At 38.9% G+C, this 26637-nt stretch overlaps 2 protein-coding genes across 3 annotated transcripts; one reads left to right on the top strand and one right to left on the bottom strand.

The window, feature by feature from the left end:
• Nucleotides 1-1039: 1039 nt before the first annotated feature.
• Nucleotides 1040-16449, bottom strand: LOC117294458 (coiled-coil domain-containing protein 149-like). The gene is made up of 12 exons (XM_033776865.1): nt 16360-16449; nt 14868-15032; nt 13070-13123; nt 12214-12318; nt 11414-11530; nt 10509-10681; nt 8697-8769; nt 7872-7956; nt 7199-7343; nt 5189-5268; nt 4250-4500; nt 1040-3842 (listed from the first exon to the last, which is right to left on the bottom strand). Exons 1-12 carry the CDS (start codon nt 16438-16440, stop codon nt 3201-3203), a joined length of 1971 nt encoding a protein of 656 aa, XP_033632756.1. The 5' UTR covers nt 16441-16449; the 3' UTR covers nt 1040-3200.
• An 83-nt stretch (nt 16450-16532) lies between these two features.
• On the top strand, nt 16533-26570 carry LOC117294460 (ribonuclease H2 subunit A-like). 2 transcript variants are annotated; one of them, XM_033776869.1, is made up of 8 exons: nt 16533-16757; nt 18344-18415; nt 19141-19267; nt 20242-20329; nt 22982-23119; nt 23547-23634; nt 24390-24513; nt 25020-26570. In XM_033776869.1, exons 1-8 carry the CDS (start codon nt 16631-16633, stop codon nt 25153-25155), a joined length of 900 nt encoding a protein of 299 aa, XP_033632760.1. In that variant the 5' UTR covers nt 16533-16630; the 3' UTR covers nt 25156-26570. The 2 variants fall into 2 exon arrangements, with proteins under 2 accessions (XP_033632760.1, XP_033632761.1); XM_033776870.1 differs by lacking the exon at nt 16533-16757 and adding an exon at nt 16959-17019.
• Nucleotides 26571-26637: the final 67 nt, after the last annotated feature.

Here is a 26637-nt window from a genome sequence, read left to right as displayed (position 1 = left end):
CCCCGAAAGAAAACAAAAGTATGGAAGAAATGTTTTAACTATAGGCCTACTTGAATGCCTCAAATGGAAACCCCAAGTTGCTCAGCATGCACCCAAGGCTATCTATTATTTGAAGGCACTGGATACCTTTTGTAATTGTCAAAGACCAGTCTTCTCACTTGGTATATCTAAACTTCTGCATAAAATAACAAACCTGTGAAAATTCGAACTCAATTGGTCGAAGATGGAAGACAACACTGAAAGGAAAAACACCCTTGTCGCAAAAGTTGTGTGCTTTCAGATGCCTCGAATTCGAGACCTCAGCTGAGGTCTCTTATTCAATTTAAATATTTCAGTGAGAAATTACTTCTTTCTCAAAAAATATTATGCTAGCTATTATTTTGAGTAGCTACCAATAGTGTCCGGTTCATGTAAGTGGGTTAGACAAAACTCAGAGAGCATCTTCATTAGAACAAATTGAGGCAAAACATGATTGGGCCAGGACTCCGAGCGAGATGCACACTCGCAAACTCCTTAAACATGTTCAAACTATTTTTATACATATTTTTTATGATGCATCATCACTGCACCATATAGCGTCCAGTCCCCATGCTGTTCTGTAGACGCCCACCCGCCCATGACAATACACTCAGAGACAGTCAGGTTTTGGGTCAATTAAATGGAATTGCACACATTTCAAAACCAACCTCCAATGTTCAACATGGATCTACGACATTGCTCGTGATCATGTATAATCGTCGAAACACAGTGAAGGTTCCATGTCCAGTAAAAAAAACAAGTTTTCTAGAAAACTGCTAGCTAACCTTGTGTTCTGTATCGCTACTTCCTGGGTTTCCATTCTTGGCAGACACCATTTCTTGCCGTGGTGCCCAGTTTTCAAGGAGCATTTGAGTAACACAAAACTCTTAAAATTCTTTAGAAGGGTCACTCGTCAATAAACAGCGATAGGTGATTGGAAACGCTTTGGGTTCTTGTTTCTTTTATACATTCAAGGTTACATCTTTATGAAATAATAGCACTGCGCAATGCTTTGGTAAGCTCAATAATACCAACTATCATTTCTTTATTGGTCTCAAAAACGAAATACCAAGGTGTTATACTTATATACATTTTGTTCTATTCACTTATTAATATCTATATATACTTTTTAGGACAATAATCATGTCTTTCACAGTTTCTGTGTTTTTTAACTATAGTAAATTTAGGTGTAATTAATTATTCCAAATGCAATGAGATCATGTACTCATCACCGAAGAGTCACCATGGGAAATACATCAAAACAAAAACATCAGCTCTGCTTGTGAACCAACACTTGATTTGAGACAAAGAAACTTCCTAACCTCACCATCGCAAACATAAACCAAACATCCCACAACCCAAAACATCTCACCACCCAGACATACCCCCCAACATCCCACCAGCCTAAACAAACCTCAGCATTCCGACACCTCACCATCACAAACATACCACCTCACCATCCCAAACATACCACCTCAGCATCTCAAAACCTCACCACCCTAAACATTCACAAACAAGGCAACATATAAACACAATTATAAACATCAATAAAAACCATATTCCAATATAGCACAAGGCAAATAGTAACAAGCAAAATAATATAGATAATGAACACAAGTTGAATGATTGAGTGCAGTGTGAATGTGAATTACCCTGGTAATTTGTTGCCAGAAACATATTGGAACTATCTGAACTTCCAGGGAGCACACGTTGAGCTTTTTACTCTCAATCACCAATTACAATAGGGATCTCTTTATTCCCTTGATCCAAGTTTGAATTTGTCAAAATATTAACATAAATTCATAATTAAATGCTTTGAGTTACAACTGCTGACCACCAGGCCACGTGATAGAACAAAAATGAGAGAGGAGGACACCCCCCCCCCCCAACAAAAAAGAGAGAAAATAAAACAACCCCAAACCAAAAACCTGATGGCAAATCACTGGGCTTTTAAATAACATGTATTTTATAATAGGAACTCACTTATCACACCAAAAACACACACACACACCCAACCTATGGTACCTTATTACATAACATTGCATCTTATATATTGTCATTTTATAGTGAATATCAATAAAATATTAAATAAATAGCATTCATATAAATAAATAATAAATTAAAATATGGGCAGCATTAAATCTCCAATAACTTAAAACAGATAATATACTAATAGATGTTAAATTTGATCGGAGATAAAGAATATCATTTGGTTTTACCCTTACACCCATATAATATATTGCAACTTTTCAACTCAGAAAAACAATTTATAAACCTTCAACCAGATTACATGTTAAAAATAAATAGACACCTTTAAATATCAAATCTTCTTGATCAACACTTGTAATCAGTCAAATATACATGCATTACATCTTTATGTCCAAAATTATATTTTCAATATAATAAGTGGAGTCTCTGCAAAACTTTTATGCAAAAGCCCCCTCCCACCCAAAAACCAAGTTTATTTCACAAATCCTAAACAAAAGTACCTATAAGAAAAACTAGTGCAAAGTGTTATGTATGGAATTTTAAAATGATTTCTGGTTTCCACACAGAAATGAACTCAACACACGGCCACAGTGCCATATTTTGTCATAATTTGAACTATTTTTCAAAGAAACTGCTTCTATGGACGCCCCTTATCCCTTATCTTTAGCATTTTACTATAAAAAATCCTGACAACGTTAGTCATTCAGTACTGTCAGAATCTTTCATTCTTGCAACTTTTGTTATTAGTTAAAAGTCCTAAACATATTTGACCTGCTTGCAAAGTACTGTACACAGAAACTTGACTGGGATCGGTCACTTTTTGGAACCACATGTCACTCATACATATTTTAATGTGTAAATTGACAAAGACTATAAATTTTATGTGATGAAACTTGGTGAATATGCTTACAGCAAAGAATGTTATTTAAATATGGTGGATTTGTCATTTTGTGAAAATGGTTATGAATTGTTGGAGCCACTTTGAGTCCAGTGGGAGTGGTCTACCAACAGGATTATTAGTTCTGTTGGAGGTTGGATTAAGGTCTAGGGTAGGAGGATGGATTCATTGATACATGTCATATCTTTTTTAACTTGATACCTAAAATGGTGGGCAGGAATGATGTGCAATGAATACACTGTGGGAATATATTGCACAATACAGACAACAGGCAAGGTTGTGATTGCATTATTGTTTACACACAGTGAGCCGTAGTGTCTACATTTATCAATGATGTTGTTTTATCTTTACTCGGTGCTTGTTGTTCTCTACACAGTAATGGAGAACAAGGTCTCGGTGAGCCTTCTTGAGCTCCTTCTTGACCTGCTGTAGAGCCAACTGAGGAGTCTCGGTATCGACTCGACAGCTTCTCAGAAACAGTCTCTAGTAAATCTTCCACAGAGTTCAATTCATCCTGCATTTCAGTCTCAGGACGAGTTGAAATGGCTGAATAAGATGGACTCCTCAAACCACTGTATGTATCTGTAGTATCGCCTTCTGGAGTATCAAGGTATTCAGGCAGAGTCTTAAATTCACAAACGGGCTCCTCATCTTCACCCAAGTAGTTACTAACATCCAGGTTGATGTGACTAACTGGAGGAATGTCTTCTGATTCAGAGATATTGTTGAGAAGTGCCAGTGATTCATCGACTGTATCATTAGACGAGTTGTCTGGTGATGGATAGGTGGGAATCCTTGTTGGTTGAGCCACTGAGTCTCCCGACTCTTTGACTGTTGAATCTGTCGATGTTATTGCTTTGTTGTTGCTTAATTGAATACTCAATGCCTCAGACTCCACACCACGAGTTGCATGCATCAGCTGACTCAACTCATTTAACTGAAATGAGAATTCATCAAGTCAATTGCATTAATATGTTTCAGTTACTGTAGTGTCTATCACAAATCAACAAAGTTCACATCTACAAATCCTACATGAAAGTTCTATAAAGCATCTTTAGATTTGTAAAACACATGAACCCCTAAAGCCAACATAGGGGGTAACATTTATTTTCTTTATTAATTAAAATTGCTGATTTGCTTTGTTTGTTTAAACCAAAGACTAGAATGTTGCCCATCCGAATGGCCTTAAAAGTCCAGAGAATGTTAGCAAGGCAGATAGATCATGGGACAGTAAGAAAACGAGAAAACAAAATCACAACATAGAAATGAACATAATTGGTTTTGCTGAAGTACTACATTTCATATGTAGAAGACAGATATTTATGGAGATCGATGGAGACTGACCTCTTCCTCATCTTCTGTAAGTTCATCTTGTCTTGGGGTCAGCAAGCTGCTATTATCACTATGTGAAGATCCCAGCTGGTGACTTGGTGAACTTGTAGTACTGGAATTTAATGATGAGGTTAAACTGGTCACACTTTCAATTCCAACAAGATTTGTATCATCACTTGCATCTGATGCTTGGCGGGGTACCAGGGATGACTGACCAGCTTTCATGTTCTGAGCTTCATTGGCAACAAAAGCAGCATTTCTACCTACGAAAATGGCAGGTAAAAAATAATGGGACAAGTTTAACTTATGGACTTACATGCACAGTCCATACTGGAAATGAGCTAAACCACTACACAAAAACCCCCACAATATGACAGCAGCCAAAATGGCCAAAATAATCATTTTATGCAAAATTGTTTAAATTGACACAAATTTAGTAATAATAATACAATAATAATATCAAAGTCTTATAGGTACTCAAGGCGCTGAGTATTTACAAACTTTCAGAATGATACGTTATTGCAGAGATCAATTCTGAGACCCAATTATGTAGCACCTTATAAGGGTTTACAGGGTGCTACGGCGCATACAGCAGCCACAGCCAGGAACACCAGGGCGAACGCCTTCTCTTTTCGATAAGTGTACTGGGTTCTTTACATGCGTTACACAACACATGGGACCAACAGCTTTACGTCCCATCCAAAGGACGGAGTGCTAGTTATGTGTCTTGCTTAAGGACACGAGTGTCACGGCTGGGAATTCAAACCCACACTCAGAAACACCAGTATTTCGGTGCTCTTAACCGCTCGTCCATGACACTTCCACAAATTTATGCTATGATGTAATCTTGTGTTTTACAAAGTAGATTCAGTGCATGAATCTTAGATAAACTATGACCAATGACAAATACCACCAAGTCATGGATAAGAGCAGTACAGTAAATCATCTTACCAGGAGGCAGGTTCCATAGTCCTGATATCTCAAGGGTCTTCAATTTCTTTTCCAGTTCTGCCACTCGCTGACCAAGTATTCTAAAGATGAAAACAACATTACAGCATGGTATCATAATTATGTTACTTTTAGATTCTCAAAAATAAATCAAACATCCATGAAAAGCAACCTAAAACCACAAAATACTGCTATTTGCTGACATTATGGTTTAGTAATAAAAAATAATCAGAGTCGTGTACTACATGCTTTAATTCTAGGTATCAAAGTGCAGTACATTTAATCATGCCTCAAACTATTGAAGGGGCACAACAATGTCCCTCTGGTAAGGGGCACAACAATGTCCCTCTGGTAAGGGGCACAACAATGTCCCTCTGGTAAGGGGCACAACAATGTCCCTCTGGTAAGGGGCACAACAATGTCCCTCTGGTAAGGGGCACAACAATGTCCCTCTGGTAAGGGGCACAACAATGTCCCTCTGGTAAGGGGCACAACAATGTCCCTCTGGTAAGGGGCACAACAATGTCCCTCTGGTAAGGGGCACAACAATGTCCCTCTGGTAAGGGGCACAACAATGTCCCTCTGGTAAGGGGCACAACAATGTCCCTCTGGTAAGGGGCACAACAATGTCCCTCTGGTAAGGGGCACAACAATGTCCCTCTGGTAAGGGGCACAACAATGTCCCTCTGGTAAGGGGCACAACAATGTCCCTCTGGTAAGGGGCACAACAATGTCCCTCTGGTAAGGGGCACAACAATGTCCCTCTGGTAAGGGGGCACAACAATGTCCCTCTGGTAAGGGGCACAACAATGTCCCTCTGGTAAGGGGCACAACAATGTCCCTCTGGTAAGGGGCACAACAATGTCCCTCTGGTAAGGGGCACAACAATGACCCTCTGGTAAGGGGCACAACAATGACCCTCTGGTAAGGGGCACAACAATGTCCCTCTGGTAAGGGGGCACAACAATGTCCCTCTGGTAAGGGGGCACAACAATGTCCCTCTGGTAAGGGGCACAACAATGTCCCTCTGGTAAGGGGCACAACAATGTCCCTCTGGTAAGGGGCACAACAATGTCCCTCTGGTAAGGGGGCACAACAATGTCCCTCTGGTAAGGGGGCACAACAATGACCCTCTGGTAAGGGGCACAACAATGTCCCTCTGGTAAGGGGGCACAACAATGTCCCTCTGGTAAGGGGCACAACAATGTCCCTCTGGTAAGGGGCACAACAATGTCCCTCTGGTAAGGGGCACAACAATGTCCCTCTGGTAAGGGGCACAACAATGTCCCTCTGGTAAGGGGCACAACAATGTCCCCCTGGTAAGGGGCACAACAATGTCCCTCTGGTAAGGGGCACAACAATGTCCCTCTGGTAAGGGGCACAACAATGTCCCTCTGGTAAGGGGCACAACAATGTCCCTCTGGTAAGGGGCACAACAATGTCCCTCTGGTAAGGGGCACAACAATGTCCCTCTGGTAAGGGGCACAACAATGTCCCTCTGGTAAGGGGGGCACAACAATGTCCCTCTGGTAAGGGGGCACTTCAATGTCCCTCTGGTAAGGGGCACAACAATGTCCCTCTGGTAAGGGGGCACAACAATGTCCCTCTGGTAAGGGGGCACAACAATGTCCCTCTGGTAAGGGGGCACTTCAATGAGGAAAACATAATTTTGTACTGGAACTTTGCAAAGGGCACCACAGCAAAAGCACAGGGTACCATGACAATTGCTGTGGGTGGCAGGGGTTATTCCCTGCATTGTTACTACCCTCAAAATAGATGCATTTCTGTAACCATCTGAACACATTTAGAAGTATTCAGAACAAGGAACAAAACTGGGGCTCATATAAACAACTGGGGCTCAAATAAACAACAACTCTGTCACTCAAGAGAGTAGAAGTAATTGTAGAGTACTGCAAGCACACAGAGCTGTGAGAGTGATTCAAACCCATGCTTTGAACTAAGTCTATTTCCCAACACTACATTGTGTGTCGTAGTCCATGTTAAGCTACTTACTTATTTGTATTTCTATGGTGGTTAAGAGCCATATTCTTATCATGTATGGTATCGAGTAGAGCTGATGCTAATGACTGTAGATCAGCAACGGATGAAGGTGTTGCTGCTATACCTCCTGATTTACCCTCAGCAAGAAGCTGCTCAACTAATCAACAAATCAAAGACAATTCTCATCACCATCATCATAATCATACAATGCAATGCCATAATAAACATGCATTTATAATGCATCATAAATGTAATAATTGACACTCGTGGCGACAAATTATCAAAGTTGGTGGAGCTTGTTAAGAAGACTTTTAATGAGATAAATTAACCATACGACAACACCTTGAAAGGTATACATGTACAAGGTGAGGGGGCACATAATGGTGCCGGACCAGCTAGAAACAGTCTGACTAGAAACATAAAGGCAAACCCTTTCTCTTTACGAAAAATGTACTGGTTTTGTCAAGTGTGTTACACAACACATAGGCTTGAAGTCCCACCCAAATAAACAAAATAACATTAATAAGTAGTTCTGAAATAGTTCTATCAGACAGGATGCACTCAATATTTTCTCCTGCAAGGTGTGTGGAGCTACATTATGAAATAAAGATAAAGATCTTTGACAGATGACCAATGGCATATTATGTTCAACACCCAGACAGCATTTAGACTATAGTTTGTTTACCTTGTTTTGGTGACACCAAGAGCCCTCCACTTGTTGTTGATCCCAGCTTAATGGTGTTTTTGCCTCTTCGTCTCTCAAGGGCAGTCTGAGAACAAAACCACAGAAAGTGAAATCTAGAGTGTAGAATCATGAGTATCACTATTGCAAACCCAGATAAAGCAACACACTGAGTATCACCATGAGCATCAATGTTAATTCCTACAAATAACCAGTCATACCATCACACCACATTAAGGCCAGTAACCTGATTTTGGTGATGGCATTTTTTTCGTGCTTAGAAACATTTACTGAGCGTTTTTGCTCAGCACAATTGCTTAGCGCTTTTGCTGAGCGTATTTGCTGGGGACATTTGTGGGGATACTTGCTGAGCACATTTGCTTAACATATTTGCTGGGGATATTTGCTGAGCACATTTGCTTAGCATATTTGCTGGGCCTATTTTCTGAGCACAGCTGCTTAGCATATTTGCTGAGCCTATTTGCTGAGAACGTTTGCTAAGCAAATTTGCTGCGCACAATTGTGTGTTTAACAGCTCTATAAAGGGGAGCCATGATCTTAATAAATCCTCCCTGTGTTCACACTGTGTTAAAAATCTACTAAGGTTGTTCATCTAACAAGTTGATGAATAGTATTACCTTGAATTTAGAGACTGTAGCGTGGGCAATACTCTTACCTTGTATTTAGAGACTGTAGCGTGGGCAATACTCTTACCTTGTATTTAGAGACTGTAGCGTGGGCAATACTCTTACCTTGTATTTAGAGACTGTAGCGTGGGCAATACTCTTACCTTGTATTTAGAGACTGTAGCGTGGGCAATACTCTTACCTTGTATTTAGAGACTGTAGCGTGGGCAATACTTTTTTCTTCCAGAGCCTGTTTCAATCTCTCCTTCACATACCTGAAAAGATGAAACAAAAATTATTTTTGATTTTTGGCGTTGAACAAAGAATTGACTAGAGTGGGATTCGAACCAACGACCTCCGGATTAACGTGCCGGCGCTCTACCAACTGAGCTATCTAGCCCTATATTGGCGGTGTCCCTGTTTTGTCAATGTCTTTGTTCGGGGGTGCCAGTCAGAAGCCATACAACCGTTAACTGCCGTGTAGCCAGGGATCACACCCAAATTACGATACAACCTGGGAAGCGGCAGCTAGGGGATCACCTTAAGGGGATGTGACTTTTTGTTTCAGATATCAATATAAACCACAAGGGAAACTGACTGGGTAAATTTGTAAATGATTTTTGGCGTTGAACAAAGAATTGACTAGAGTGATAAACCACAAGGGAAACTGACTGGGTAAATTTGTAAATGATTTTTGGCGTTGAACAAAGAATTGACTTGCCGCTTCCCAGGTTGTATCGTAATTTGGGTGTGATCCCTGGCTACACGGCAGTGAACGGTTGTATGGCTTCTGACTGGCACCCCCGAACAAAGACATTGACAAAACAGGGACACAGCCAATATAGGGCTAGATAGCTCAGTTGGTAGAGCGCCGGCACGTTAATCCGGAGGTCGTTGGTTCGAATCCCACTCTAGTCAATTCTTTGTTCAACGCCAAAAATCATTTACAAATTTACCCAGTCAGTTTCCCTTGTGGTTTATATTGATATCTGAAACAAAAATTATTTTTAAAATACACAAAACAAAAACTATTTAAATAAATAATTCTTGTATCAGGGACAAATCAGCATCTCAATTTACTTTAGGTTTTAAGTTTAATGGTTTATGTGTGATCATCACAATAATCTTATAAGAGAATATTAATTTTTTTTTTTTTACCCATACACCGATGTGTGTTAGCACTGTATACTCACAGGTATGTTACTCGGGTGGGATTCGAACCCATGACCCTTGCAATTCTAGAGCAGTGTCTTACCAACTAGACTACCAAGGTTGCCCGGTAGCTAGAGGCAGTTCGAATCCTATGTTTTGGCAGCTACATTTGTAGCTATGTGTGTCATTGGTGCAATGTAAGGGGGGTCAATACTCAATTGATAGTCATGGAGAAAGCAATACTCAAGCAACTTGAGAGCAATCAATTGAAAACTTTCTTTATTCTAAAGTAGATGTTTTAGTCATTCCACACATTTTAACCCCCCACCCCCAAACTCTTCAATGATAGATTTGTCTCCTTTGAACCAATGCCTTGTCCGAGGCAGTCTGTCAATGACATGGGGTACTGCTGGTGAGTAGCTCATTGATACAGAACCCTACAACTGTCATGTTGATAACCTCAATGCTGATACTCTAAATCTGTAAAGTTTTTTTTAGTTGCTTGTGATCTCTAACTATGACGTGTGTTCATTCCATTCATTATCAAAGATGAAAGCACACATCCATAAATAATCTTTTCAACACAAACATTTGCTATGCACAGAAAAATCTTACTTTATGAAAATTACTACTGTAAATTGTAAGGTACAGTATTTGTGACAGGTTCCCTGCTTAGTTTAGTATCAACATTCAAGTAAATGTATGAAGTGTGAGCAGACCTTGAATCAAAGGTTTTTGAAATAGTGCAGCAATGTGAAACAAAACTAAACAATTACTAGTCGATGGAACTACTATTCCCTGTTCTTAATCCAACCACTTAAACTTTGAAGAGATTTCCTACAAGGCTCTTAATGATACTTACTTATTTTCCATAATAAGAGCATCTACATCCACAATTCTCTTCTCATCACCCGCTAAGACATAATTGAGTTCTTGATTAAGTCGTTCAGCTTTGTCTCTGAAGTAACCTCGCTCGGTAACCAGCTCTGTCTGCTCATCTATCTTAGCAACAAGGTCTCTCTCTAAAGCTTGAAGCTGGATAACACAATAAAAAAACATCAAGCTTTGTGTTAATAGTTATCTTATGGTACGTTCAATTAGTTTCTGAATCGGGTCGACCAAGGTCCTCCCCTCGAGGCATTTGAATAGCTTTGACGTAAATGATGTGGTTCACCCTGGTCAGACCCACGTAACCTGCTCATGGAGCGGGCTACTTTGGGCTGACTGAGGTGCATGACGCCACAATGAAAAACTTTCTCAATGGCCACCATTTTATTTGTAACTCAGCGGGACACCTTCAGGAAGTTTGATACACATTCCACCATTATAAAAACAGCGCCTGTGTAAGTATTTTTGTATTCAAGGACGAGTACTTTTGTATCAACATGGGCTTGTATTTAATTTTTGAAAATAATTATTTTAGGATCTTTTGTTGTGAATTAACCAGCAGTATGCATACAATGAAAAGTAGTTCCAGTTGACTGTCCCAAGGTTTTCAATGAGCTCATCATGTCATGAGTGCATCACCCAGATAAGCACACTGAGGTTGACCCGGGGAAGCTAATCAAACACACTCGTAATTAATGTCTCTTCTTTTCTAAGCAAATCATTACCCCAGCTATACCTATTTAGGAACCTCCAGAAGGAGTACAACATTGCACTTACATTGTGCAAGTCATCTAACACCTCTATGACAAAGCCATTAATGCAGTCTTAATTAATGAACAGCAATAATTGAATACAATGATAATAGTAAAGTGGTTAAACCTGTTCTCTTGCTGCTTCAAGCTGATTGACAAGTCCCTCTCGTTCATGAGCTGGAAAATGTCTGGTTCCAATTCCATCATCTCCGATCCGCTGTCTGGCAATATTCTCTCTTAGTAGCTGACAAATAATACAAACAGTAGAATATAACAAAATCTCAAACAAATTAAAAAAATGTGTGTTTCAGTTACATAAAGTCATTAATCCAGACTTGTTTACTAACAAAGAAAGAACACATAAGAATATTGATAATTTGCCATTTATAGGTCTCGTCAACTCAGGCTTTAGTTTCAAGAAAAAACCTAACTAGACACTAGTAGTAGTACCAGGCATTCCATCTTTAAAAAACCACAAATAATATACATAAATGACATTTAGATTTGAAATTTTAGGAAAAGATTTGTCTGTGAATCTAAGTGATTCTTTTTACATATTTGGGAAAAAATAGGTGATTTTACTTGTACTGCTCTGAGACATTGGAAGGTTTATGGCCCAATGCTGACAGGCTAAAGCGAGACATTGGAAGGTTTATGGCCCAATGCTGACAGGCTAAAGCGAGACATTGGAAGGTTTATGGCCCAATGCTGACAGGCTTAAGCAAAGGGGTGTTTTAGGCTTGGTGTAATTGTAGTCAAAGTGCAAGAGAATCACAGTCTCATAGTGTTGTTATCCCTGATTGTCTTTACAAACAGCATCGGAGTACACATGGACTAACCAACTAAAAGTGCAAGTGAATTGATTATGGAGTCATGATGGATGGAGATGCATGCTTACAAACTGGTTTGCTATGAAGTATCTCTTACCTTGATATCACCTTGGGCTTCCAGCAGTTTCTGTTCCAAGTCAGCTATTTTAGCTTCAGCTTTCTTATTCTGTTCTCTAGCTTCCCGTAGTACTTGGGCTAGACTCTGTTATAACATAAAAACATATTCTATCTGCAGTCGTACTGTAAGGGCTTTAATAAACACTTAACAGTTTTACAGGCAACTTGGAGGCAACCAACCTCACTGCATACAATAGGGACATTTAATATTGAACAGGTAGCCACAAGACATTTCATTTTACAAGAACCATCAACTCAGTTTATTATTATTTGTCATGTTGATTTTTGCATTATTTTTCCACTTCACTTGTAGCAATTTTTCTTCATCTTTATTGCATTTACATGCCATGTATGACATGATCAGGGCATGATCAGGGCTTAGACATGAGTGTTCAGAATCCAGTGATAATAGATGGACCCAGTTCATGCCTACAAGGTTCAGACAATAATAGAAAATGTACACTTGTTCATCATGATAACCTGGTGTGTCACAATACAAACAATCAGTGGAGTGTTTGCAAGGAGGGGGAGTGGGCAGGGTGAAGATGGACTGCATGTATTTTAATTTGTTAAGGTAATTTGACATATTTGATTGATAAATGATTCCACAAATGTCTAAATCTACAATTACTACATCATTAACTAGCTGAGGTCACTCATTTCCCAATGTTCACTGTAGAAGTCGCAGTATATTCAGTGATAGCAAGCATTATGGTTTTGATCTGAGATTTATAGTTCTCTTATCAGAAAACTTCATATGGAAGCCATCTTTGTTTGGAGTGACTCAAACATCTTATAGACCATCATTATTTAAGAGAAAAGATGAAGACACTTACATGATTCCTTCTCTCTGATACTGGGTCACTTTCATTGGATGATAGTCCCAAAGCCTGCAAAATCAATCAGAAGATATACTCAATTCATCATTCCTGCCTCACACAAAGAACTGACTCTCTGAGTTCTTATCTCTATGTAAATTGTATTAAGTAACAGGGAAAATCACCAAGACCACAAGGCTTGTTGCTCAAAATCCATACTGGCCATCAATTGTTTTAACAAGACCAGAACATTTTAACATGCTTACTGTTTTTATTTGCACAATCACTAAGACATGCCGCTATGTAAGATAATAGTTATCCCATTTATCTTTATGGGTATACATATTTCAATATTCAATAGAATTGAAAGATGTTAATTAGACTCAAAGGTAACACCGTAACATCACTTGTCTTTGTTGAAGATAGTACTGTGTGCTTTTATTATTCAATTAGAAACCACAAGAACACTGAACTTGTTCATTAGTGAGTTAACAGACAAAACCCTCAAACCTCTGGTCTAGGGCCTGTGGTCCAGTGTAAAATTTGAGCCACTACAATCAGTCTTCCGACCAACAGAATCAAACAAAACGTGTCTGTTCTACATGTATTTGGAATGGTCTGGTGTGATTTATAATTGAGTCAGGGTAATTGTTTACATTCTATTTGGAATGGTCTGGTGTGATTTATAATTGAGTCAGGGTAATTGTTTACATTCTATTTGGAATGGTCTGGTGTGATTTATAATTGAGTCAGGGTAATTGTTTACATTCTATTTGGAATGGTCTGGTGTGATTTATAATTGAGTCAGGGTAATTGTTTACATTCTATTTGGAATGGTCTGGTGTGATTTATAATTGAGTCAGGGTAATTGTTTACATTCTATTTGGAATGGTCTGGTGTGATTTATAATTGAGTCAGGGTAATTGTTTACATTCTATTTGGAATGGTCTGGTGTGATTTATAATTGAGTCAGGGTAATTGTTTACATTCTATTTGGAATGGTCTGGTGTAATTTATAATTGAGTCAGGGTAATTGTTTACATTCTATTTGGAATGGTCCGGTGTGATTTATAATTGAGTCAGGGTAATTGTTTACATTCTATTTGGAATGGTCTGGTGTGATTTATAATTGAGTCAGGGTAATTGTTTACATTCTATTTGGAATGGTCTGGTGTGATTTATAATTGAGTCAGGGTAATTGTTTACATTCTATTTGGAATGGTCTGGTGTGATTTATAATTGAGTCAGGGTAATTGTTTACATTCTATTTGGAATGGTCTGGTGTGATTTATAATTGAGTCAGGGTAATTGTTTACATTCTATTTGGAATGGTCTGGTGTGATTTATAATTGAGTCAGGGTAATTGTTTACATTCTATTTGGAATGGTCTGGTGTGATTTATAATTGAGTCAGGGTAATTGTTTACATTCTATTTGGAATGGTCTGGTGTGATTTATAATTGAGTCAGGGTAATTGTTTACATTCTATTTGGAATGGTCTGGTGTGATTTATAATTGAGTCAGGGTAATTGTTTACATTCTATTTGGAATGGTCTGGTGTGATTTATAATTGAGTCAGGGTAATTGTTTACATTCTATTGGTGGAATACTCTTGTACATGGTACAAATTAGAAAGGTTGTGACAACATAAGATTCCACAGTAGCATGGAGAGTATGGCTGCTCTTAATCCTTTGGATCATAGGATTACAATCAATTTAACATAGGATTTATACAATAATCAAACGAACTTCACAAGGGGAAAACACATGTACTCCTTCAAAGACAAACTCCAAACCCTGTCACTCAATTAACCTACCCTTTCTCTGTCAGAACATTGTTTCTTGAGTGTTTGATATTTCTCTCTCAGCTGTTCAGCCATAAGACGGAAAGCATCTTTCTCTTGTCGGACATTGTCCAGCTCTTCTGCAAGGATCAATAATGCATCTTTCTTGGCCTGGAGCTTGCGCTTGCAGAGATTGTACTGGTTGGTATAAGATGGAATGAGAACAACAATTAGGAAGGATGAGGAGAGACTGAATGGACTGTTCCGGCTTTCCACTAAGTTCCGCCCACCGCACACGTGAGCAAGACACGTGTACGAACACTCCCAATGACATTCTGCACGATTCTGCCGCGCGTGCCAAATATACGCGCACGCATAACCGAGTTTGTCCGACCACAATCATTGCTGTGATTGGTCAAATGGGTGAATGCGCACAGTTTGTTTGATAGGCTGGATCGGTCCATTGACAACAGATAGCACATTATTTGGGGTTGGAGGGGGGAGGGCTGGTATATTGTGCATTTTGTTTACTAATCCTGGTAGAACTTTCCATTTTGCAATTATGAAAAAAATACATTTATATTGTTCTTCAAAACACCAACTTCTTTACATTGGTAATTTGTAGTCGGTCCGCAAAATAAATAAAAGTACCGGTAACAGAAAAGGGGTTCCCATTCACAATTGTCATCACACGATGTAAATCTAAGTGAATGCAGGTTTGTCACGGAACTGTACTTTAAAAATGTGGTACTATCACTAACTTCAGACATAATTAAAATACCTACAAAAATGAGCGGTACTTGGCTATCTGGTGGGAGAGTAACAACGCACAGGACACTTTACAAGAGGGTTGGTTATATAACAATAGTACTGTCTAACTAAGTAAAGTAACTTGGGTACGATGTGACTTAGATACAAGGTGATTTTGGCATAAAGTGACCGACATTCTGCGATACTAAAAATTCGGTGCTTGCACAGTAAGCTGAGAATGTTGGTCGTCAGGCAGAAGCAGAGCCACGACATTTGGGTGCAAACTGGCCGCGCAATCTTCAAGATGGGCCGCACAACACAAACTTCAAGCTTTTAGGTGTAAATTTGCGTAAGGCAAATGTGCGCATGCGCCTGAAGTATGCGCTCTACATTTTGCCAAGCTCCACATGAATTGCACAGCATCAAGTAAACTTCACGTACTTCACGTTACAGTCTGGTTACCATGCATTACTATCCATTCTTCGCTTACAAACTAGCGCACAAATTCAGTGCTTACAAGTAAGCGGAGAATGACGATTGTAAGCACAGAATTCAGCGGTAAGCTATGCCATGATGATGAAATTGGGCCCTGCTGTTTTTATTTTGACACTGTATCAATGTGATTGTGATGTGCGAATGGGATGTGAGATTCAGATTGTGAGACTTTTTGGTTTTTGTTCAGTTGATTTTGAGTCAAATTACTTTAGTTTAGCTAATTTGTTTTTGAGGGAATTTAAGTAATAATGTCAATTAACCTTCATCAGTTTTTCCTTACCTCACTACATAATGTGTGCCAGTCCTTTTGGCTTCTAACATTCAAGGAACCTGGAAAATTCAGACGATCAGGTGCTGCCATATTGCATTAGCGATTGATATTATATGCCCTTTCCATGTTACACTAAAAAAGACGGTCAATACTGACAGCGCCCTCAATAGTCCATTTCCTTCTACTCTGTCTCTGGATGTCAACAAATCAAGCGCGCGAAACTCATCAGACGATCAAAAGTCCATTTTCAACGATTGGCTGACATTTTGATTGAGGTATAATGGATCTTTCAGATTTTGCCAGTGACAACAGTAGAAATATAGTTTTAAAATCCATTGTTCCTCAAGTTTGTAAAGATGAACCATGTTGTTTGGGAATAGATGAAGCTGGGAGAGGACCCGTTCTAGGTGAGTGAAATTGCACGTTTATTTTGAGCGCAATAACGCAACGGGATTGAACCAAGGTTCACGAATATATGAAAGCGCTCAAACTGCAGCGCAAATTGAGGATAAGCTCAATCTGTATATTTTGTTGTTGATGAATATGACCGTATGCCGTAGCGTAGAGGAAACTCAGCTCAGCATAGCCCCATAAATCGGTCCAATCCACTCCGTAAGGATACGGAGTGGATTGGACCATACCGATCTATGGGGCTAAGCTCAGCAGAGAGTGAGTGACTGAGTGTCAGTGTGGGACAGTGACATATACCCGATAACGATGTTGTAAAATATAATAAATGATTGACAATAAATATGAATATTATTATAAAGATAGCGACTAATTAAATTAAAATAATAGGCCTAATGATTGATTTGATTGATCTTCCTTTGCTTTCTTTGCTGATGAAGAAAAGTTTCAAAATCCTGCCACCGCTTTTTCATTTGTTATTTATGTTTTATGATGAAATAAAATAGTAAGTAGGCCTACCTTACCTAACTAATTAATTAATTAATAAATTACCTAATTATTTTACCGATTGACCCATTTCACCTGACGTCATCATCAACAAAATCTTGAATGCGCCATACTGGTGGGCAATTTTGCTGTACGTTTTTATATATAACTCTATGATGTGCGTTATGCAGTGAAAGTGTGCGTTTTAGGTGACGCGGCATTAATACACATAAACTTAACTAACTTGCCCACCGACATGATGAGCGCGGATCAGTCGCCGCGTGTGACGCGCGTGCAAGTGGTCAATAAAATATATGGAAAAGTTTCCATATGGCGCCACCACTTTTTCATTCGATATGAAATAATATAGTATCTAATTTACCTCAATAAAAACATCCCTTTTTGTAAAAATGAGTGAAAAAATGGTGGCGCCATACGGAAAGTTATCCGATATATTTTTTGGCCTACGTAGCCGTGCCTACTAATAAATGAGATATATTTTTATGTAAACCCCTGATGTCCAGTCTCCGATAAGGGGGGGGGGGGGGGGGGGGTAGGTGGGTGCCGGGGTGATAATTGGAGTCTGATAATTGTATACAACTAGGGGATTCTTGCAGTTAATAACTGAAGGGTGAGGGAAAGGATTGGGGCATTTACTTAGAAACTAAAATAGCAATATAAATAAGAAATGTTCCCTTAATAGTTTCAACAGGAGAATGAGGCAATCATCAAAACTTCAATCATCATTATTTAAACTAATCCACAGCTGTTATTTAATATCAGATTGAGTGACTGTACGTCTAATTTAAATGAATTGTGGGAATGTATGGGGCTGCTTTTGTGTTCTACTCTAGTGGATGTCTGGAATCTATTCTGTTTCTGCCCATTTAGCTAGTTGACAATCTTTATCGTCAACCACCAGTGTTTTCTCAGCTCCAGGCCAGCTCCCTGCAACTCTGCATCTTCTGCACTGGTTCACACTGGTCAGCTCTGACTAAATAACTGCATTTGTGACCCGCGAGTGAACAAATAGTTAAGGAAAGCCCCTGTTAATTATGCAGACTAATTTGCTATTCTTTATCTTTGCCTTTATTTTCAGGCCCTATGGTTTATGGAGTTAGTTTCTGCCCGGTGTCTTGTAAGGAAAGGCTTGCTGACCTAGGATTCGCAGGTTTGTGTTGTATTATTAAACGTTTAACATTCAAATAACCAATCAATGTAAACACACTTCTTCTGCAAACAATTTTGTAAAGCTGTTAAAATGGGTTCTGTTGAAACCAACTTTGCTACAGACCTCATGACCTAACATCCTATTCCAGAGGAGTAAGGAACTTCAACTAAAAGATATTTTGTTTTGCTAATGGACACTGTAGTTCAACATCGGACTATGTCTCAGAGCACTTCTATAGACTTGGACTCAGCCGTTGGATTGCCTAGGCCTTTGCATATTGACCACAGACCCTATTTGTTTTAACCGCACATGTCAGGGTTTTCAAGTCAGTGATGGCAGTTTATGTCTGGCTGAAATAATTTCCTTTCTTGTTGAACCTTCTGTTCAGCCCTTTGCTCGAGTGATGACAGAAAATATAAATAGGCACAATCTCAGACTTGAAACAGCAGCAGGTCAAAAGTCTTGTCCTTGACAATTGGACTCTCTTATCCGGTCATTTTTCAGACAAAAACTGTGTGTAGGATCAACGGACCTGGACTCATTCTCAGACACCAGGAACTCGACTTCAGTACACAGCAATACACTTGAGTTTCCAATAATGGTTTAGGCTAATAGTACGGATGAAGTCTGAAATAAATTCAGTAATTTTGCACAAAATGGTCAAAGCTGCTGCAACTAAAGAATCCTTCATTACAGTAAATTTCAACTTCTTGTTTGTTTTCTAGATTCTAAGACCTTGACTGAGGAGCAGAGAGATAATCTTTTTTCTAAGATCAAGCAAGCAGATGATTTTATTGGATTTGAGGTGGAAGTTCTCTCCCCCAATTTCATATCCACAGCAATGCTGAGAAGGTATGTGAGGGCCCTTGATGACTTAGCCATTTTCTTGTTAAAACTAATTTCATGACTTGTCGCTTGGTCAAAAATAGTTTGCTGAGTACCTCGGGTTAAACGCATATGTGCGTTTTCACATGGCTTGGGAAAGATTTTGCATAGCAACCTTCAGATTGGCAGAACCAGGACACTCTTTCATGACGTGAGCTGCTTACTGCCGAATTCTGCACTTACGATCACCATTCTCCGCTTACTTGCAAGAGCTGAATTTCTGCGCTAGCTGTGTAAGCGAAGAATGGATAGTAACGCATGGTAACGTGAAGTACACACGCGCATGAGCCAAAATTCCCCACAAACCTGTGCTGAAGAAAGTGAAATACGCTTGACGTAAGCACAGAATTCCCTGCTTCCGTAAGCATGGTAAGCCCCGATTCTTTGCCTATGGTAAGCAGAGCCATGAAATTGGGCCTTGGTTTGTTGCTCAATATACATACATAGCTACACTCTGTAAGCCCTTGATTGAGTAAATCATTAAATGTTTATGTAGGGCAGTGGAAATAGAGTCTTCAGCCACTGATCAGTGCACAGCGCCATATGAGATGCACAGTGCAGTGTTTTAATGCAATTTGAACCTTTTTTTTGCTGTTGATAAATATTTTTTTTTAACTAGAGTGAGCCTGCATCGTCTGGATTAACGTGCCAACTGTGCTATCAAGCGCTAATTGTTTGCAATCTCTCTATTTTGTTCGGGGGTGCTAGTCAGAATCCATTCAACTTTTAACTACCATATCATGACCAAGTTTATGGTACAACCTGGATCACAGAGTTCCACTTAAGTTATGCAACTTTTTATTAGAGTTCAAAATATCATACAGCTACAGGCCTGCTTTGACCATGGTGACAGTCCCCTTTAAATGTGGTGAAATGTATATACAGTTTCTGTGTGTCTTTTGTAATTATTAATATAGTCTTGTATTATTTGTCCTGTCCAGAACTAAGTACAGTTTGAATGCAATATCTATGGACTCTGCCATTGGTTTGCTGAATCTAGCTATACAGCAAGGAGCTAACATCAAAGAGGTTTGTTTCTCACTATTTTAATCTGTTCAAAAAGCTCTTATTTAAAGTCACCTGGAAATATAATTTGTTTTCTTTCAAACATAAGAGTATATGCTTACGAACAATAAAACAATTTTTTTAGTAATTGTTTGTCACGATTTATATGTTTAAAAAATATATAAAGTTGTTTGGGGGGCTGACTCCGCCTACCCCTTTTGTGACTTCAATCGAGGCAGACTTTGCCTGCAATGCGTATAGTAAACACACGTGCAAAGTACATGTACGTCTAAGTCGTGAGTTGGTACGTTTCAAAAAGTGTTTTTCTGCATTCAGCAGCAATACACCTGGTCGGCATTGCCGGAAAAAACAAAAACAAATCTTTTTTTGAAATGTACAAACTCACGACTTGGTCCGTACATGTACTTTGCAATTGTGTTTACTCTACGCATTACAGGCAAAGTCTGCCTCGATTGACATCACGAACAGCGCCCTCTCGGGTCGGGGTCTACTCTTAAATTTGTAAATAACGTAAGAGCTGATTTTTTAAAACCTTAGTTAACTGTTTATTCACATTCCACTCATCAAAACACATATATTGGTGACAAAAGCTTTATTTTGAAAAAATACCACTTCCAGGTGACTTTAAAGGTATTCAACAGAAGACACAACACCAGTGTTGGTTAGGGTTTCAAAATGATAATGGTGTCTGAAATTTTCTTGAAGCTTGTCCAAAGTCAAGTCAAAAACAACTCTTTTGTTTATTTTCAAATAATACATAAAGCATGGTGTCTAATTTTAAAACAATGGGACCACAAAGACAGCAAGACACCCTATTGCCTCAAACCATTCACACACAGGAACAACAGCAAGACACCCTATTGCCTCAAACCATTCACACACAGGAACAACAGCAAGACACCCTATTGCCTCAAACCATTCACACACAGGAACAACAGCAAGACACCCTATTGCCTCAAACCATTCACACACAGGAACAACAGCAAGACACCCTATTGCCTCAAACCATTCACACACAGGAACAACATCAAGACACCCTATTGCCTCAAACCATTCACACACAGGAACAACAGCAAGACACCCTATTGCCTCAAACCATTCACACACAGGAACAACAGCAAGACACCCTATTGCCTCAAACCATTCACACACAGGAACAACAGCAAGACACCCTATTGCCTCAAACCATTCACACACAGGAACAACAGCAAGACACCCTATTGCCTCAAACCATTCACACACAGGAACAACATCAAGACACCCTATTGCCTCAAACCATTCACACACAGGAACAACAGCAAGACACCCTATTGCCTCAAACCATTCACACACAGGAACAACAGCAAGACACCCTATTGCCTCAAACCATTCACACACAGGAACAACAGCAAGACACCCTATTGCCTCAAACCATTCACACACAGGAACAACAGCAAGACACCCTATTGCCTCAAACCATTCACACACAGGAACAACAGCAAGACACCCTATTGCCTCAAACCATTCACACACAGGAACAACAGCAAGACACCCTATTGCCTCAAACCATTCACACACAGGAACAACAGCAAGACACCCTATTGCCTCAAACCATTCACACACAGGAACAACAGCAAGACACCCTATTGCCTCAAACCATTCACACACAGGAACAACAGCAAGACACCCTATTGCCTCAAACCATTCACACACAGGAACAACAGCAAGACACCCTATTGCCTCAAACCATTCACACACAGGAACAACAGCAAGACACCCTATTGCCTCAAACCATTCACACACAGGAACAACAGCAAGACACCCTATTGCCTCAAACCATTCACACACAGGAACAACATCAAGACACCCTATTGCCTCAAACCATTCACACACAGGAACAACAGCAAGACACCCTATTGCCTCAAACCATTCACACACAGGAACAACAGCAAGACACCCTATTGCCTCAAACCATTCACACACAGGAACAACATCAAGACACCCTATTGCCTCAAACCATTCACACACAGGAACAACATCAAGACACCCTATTGCCTCAAACCATTCACACACAGGAACAACATCAAGACACCCTATTGCCTCAAACCATTCACACACAGGAACAACATCAAGACACCCTATTGCCTCAAACCATTCACACACAGGAACAACATCAAGACACCCTATTGCCTCAAACCATTCACACACAGGAACAACATCAAGACACCCTATTGCCTCAAACCATTCACACACAGGAACAACATCAAGACACCCTATTGCCTCAAACCATTCACACACAGGAACAACAGCAAGACACCCTATTGCCTCAAACCATTCACACACAGGAACAACATCATGCCAAGTGTCAACTTGTGGGTTGTTGAAATGTTGGTTTAGTTCCCTGTCATGTGGCTTGAGCATCTATCATTTTAATTGCATCTATCCACCTACCTAAATTGTCAATATTATGTTGAGTTGAAAGTCAAGTAAACCTTTTTCTGTTGCACAAAGGAAGTCTCTTTTCAGTTTTTGTCCTTGTATGGCGATACTTTCTAAAGTGAATAAGGGTTGTTTCAAAAAGTGATAAATTGAAACTACTTTGATGATAATCAGCGGGGTAAACTAGAGAGATTTTGTTTAACATTTACTGAGTGAGTTTACTATTAATCTATGCAGGTATATGTTGATACAGTTGGAGATTCCACCAAGTACCAGGAGAAACTTCAAGGATTGTTTCCTGGTTTAGATATCACTGTTACACCAAAAGCTGATGCAAAGTTTCCCATCGTCAGTGCTGCCAGTATATGTGCCAAGGTATTTATCTTTTGATTTTTTCTGTTTTATTTTGGTTTTCTGTGAAAACAAGTCAAGTTTGTTCATACTTTATAACAAGAAAAACATCTTCCACAGGGAAAATAGTGGGAAAATGTGTGTATCCTGCAACCACTTTTCACTAATTTTTACCAAAAAGGAATATCTCAATTGAGTAAATTAGATGCATCATAACAAAAGAAAAAGTGATGGCAGGGTATTGTAGGAACAAATGTTTTGTTTTGTTTAGAAAGAAACCTATATGGGTGCTATGTCTGCAGGATGGAATCTACAGGTTGTGTAGGTCAAATCTAACGGTCATGGTGACTTCACATTTGTTGTAGCTTCACATTTGTTGAATTCATTTACAAATTATTTAAAGTCTTATTCTTGTGTTATGATGGTTATGATGCATTAACGTTTTTTTTAGGTGATGCGAGATCAGGTTTTAAAGTCTTGGACATTCAAAGAAGGTGATGATATTGTCACAGGAAACTATGGAAGTGGATACCCTGCAGGTAATTTTCTTAGAAGTAAAGCGAGCTATGGTTCTTCACCAACAGTGTAGTGCTAGACCAATGATGGTGATGTACTAGACCAATGGTCAGGTTCTAGACCTATATTGTATTCTGAAGTTCCAGTCTAATTGTAACATGATTGACAAGTGGTGTTATATATTTGATTGGAGGATTGTCCGTCACGTGATAGCAAATAAAAGTACCATTGCACGCTGAGTCACTCAACTCGGAGTCGCCTCATTGAATAGAACATTCCATCTTTCAACTCATGAACATATTTGCACCATTGCACTCATAAACATTCATTATGTGTATACTAGACAAGATCGGTGGTAAGGTATTGGATCAATCATAAACCACTAGACCAGGGGTCTGTTCCAAACCTCAGGGTATGCTCAAGCTCTGGCCTCCGTTTGATGTGGTAAAATGTACACTGCTCCAAAGTTGGCGATGGAGCCAGAGCCCAAGCTGAGATTTGGGAAAAAGGTCTCACTTTTTAGGCTTCCTCTACAAGGTTTTTTTTTTTTTTTAAATGCATTAATTTTTTATTCAGTATCTTTTGATACAAATTGAAGGTGACATTTTCTATTGAAATGATTCAATCAGCTGTTATTTTTATACATTGCAAAGTGTTGTCATAACCAATACATGTATTGGGTTTTTCAAAGGATACATGTACACTGTGGCAGGGTCACAATGTTTTGATAAATATCTTCACTGTGATGAGTTTGATTGATAAAATAAATTTATTATAGATCCATCAACGAAGCAATGGTTATTGGACAACGTGGATAAAGTGTTTGGATATCCCCAGTTTGTACGCTTCAGCTGGTCTACAACTAGTACTATTTTAGAAAGCAAAGCCCGTTGTGTACACTGGTAAGTACACTACTAACAGGATATCACCAACTTTGTCACAAGCTTGCTATGGCCTGTTCTTTCTTTCTTCCTTTGTAATGTTGGGCTTTGCAGTCCTGCATTTCATGGGGCTTGATTGATTTGTAGACAACATCAGTGGCAGTCTGGTTCAGTTGACCAAACTTATTGGATAGAATGTTGTCTTCCACAAGAGAGGGCGGCGGATATTTAGTGCAGTTCATACTTCCAGTTTCTTAAAGGAGGAGATTGTGGCGGCCATGATTTACTAATAGTTTCTCAGGTAAATGTGGCTTGAGAATGGGTATGGGACCAAGAAGGTCTAGACACTAAGATTTTATAGTCCGAACTAATCCCTCACCAGATCGTTTGAAACAGGGAGTTACTCAATTCAGATTTTATTACATGGTGTCAAACCTGCCTGAGCCTGTCATTGTACGTTCAACATGCAAACCTCCAATTAATTCTGAAGGACTAATATTATGTTTATTATTTTGTTTTGTATTCAGGGATGATGATGAGGAAGACACTGCTAAAGGATCAGCTTCTTTATTCTCATTCTTTGCTCCTAAAAATGCCGACCCAAAAGACAAACAACATTCCTTCTTTGAAGAGAGGCATCTGAAAAGAGTTGTATCATTCTGATTTCTACATCAAACACAATGTTTCAATCTGTGTCGTCATAAAATTTTAACAAACTCACTCTCACGGAAAACTCCTCTTTAAAGAGAGGCATCTGAAAAGAGTTGTGTCATTCTGAGTTCTACATCAAACACAATGTTTCAATCTGTGTCATCATAAAATGTTAACAAACGTATTCTCACGGCAAACTAAAAAGGCCTTCCATGCATCAGGCCTGGTTAAGGTGATCCTTATGGACGTTGTTTATAGCTTTGCCCATAAAATTCATCACACTGCGCACATACGCTGCCCGCCCAAAGATTTTGCCACTTTTGGGTCCAAAGCTGGTATCATGTTTGTTTGTAGTTTTAAGCATTTGTTAAGACAGAAACTTAAATTTTGAGAAGACTTTTGTGATTATCAAAGAAAAACTCGACTGAAAGGAACTCCCATGGTAATCAGTGGAGCCAGTTTGTGTTAAGTGGGCATGGCTTACAGTGAAATAATGTCATGCAGCACAACCATATGTTTTGCCTTCCTTTGATGTGTACACACAAAATCATATAGTTAAGTTGTTTCTTGACCAGCAGAGCGATGGGCCATAACAATTTGGTCTTTTCCGTAAAATAGCTCACTGCAAAATCAAAATCTGTAAACTGTGATAACTGATTAAAGATACACAAATCTTTATTATTTTCAATTAGTACAATTGCATTGTCATCATTGACATTGTAATATTCAGCGTACTGAAAATAGTGTGGTTATAATAAAGGCAATCAGCATAACAAGATTAAAATAAACTAAACATTGATCACTATATATTGTAGTTTATATACCTATGTACAGAATGGTTCGTTGAGATTGAAAAGCGCTTCATGTGTTAAACACAGTGGCGTAGCTCAATGAGTAAAATAATTACAAAATGTTTGCTGTTCAGAGGCAAATTTTGAAAAAGGTAAAACAAATAAAGGCTATATTATTTGATTATTACAACGTTTTGTTCTGACTGCTAATTTTTCTGCCAATGTTAATGTATATGAAATAATAGGTGCATAGATGTTCCATCTTACTACAGTGTCCTGGATCATTCGTATAGGCATATTGACTAAATCCACATTTGTTTCTTGTATTGCCTGTGTCATATCAGAAAGTAAAAATTGTGTTAAAATGCACGAATTTTCCCCAAAATTAGTAGCTTGAAATCATCAGTCAGTTAATGTCCTGAACATGTTAATGTCCATACCACTTGACTAGAGATTGTCATTTGCCTGTGCCTCATTAGGCTTTGTGCTTGCAAAAGTGCCCTTAACATTTTACCAACTAGAAGATTTGCCTCTATTGGTGCAGATGGCAAGAGCTGCGAGGTTGGCAATTATGACAAAAAATCACCCAAAACATGGATTTGTGCTTTACTTAAAACAGTTTAATAAAAAAAAAAAAACATAAAATAAAATTAATTAAATTATCCTTTTGATAATTTAAAAATTAGTTTAGATTGAAAATGAT

Source organism: Asterias rubens, chromosome 9 (genome assembly GCF_902459465.1).
Source record: "Asterias rubens chromosome 9, eAstRub1.3, whole genome shotgun sequence".
NCBI classification, from domain to species: Eukaryota; Metazoa; Echinodermata; class Asteroidea; order Forcipulatida; family Asteriidae; genus Asterias; species Asterias rubens.
This window is presented reverse-complemented; position numbering and strand designations above follow the sequence as displayed.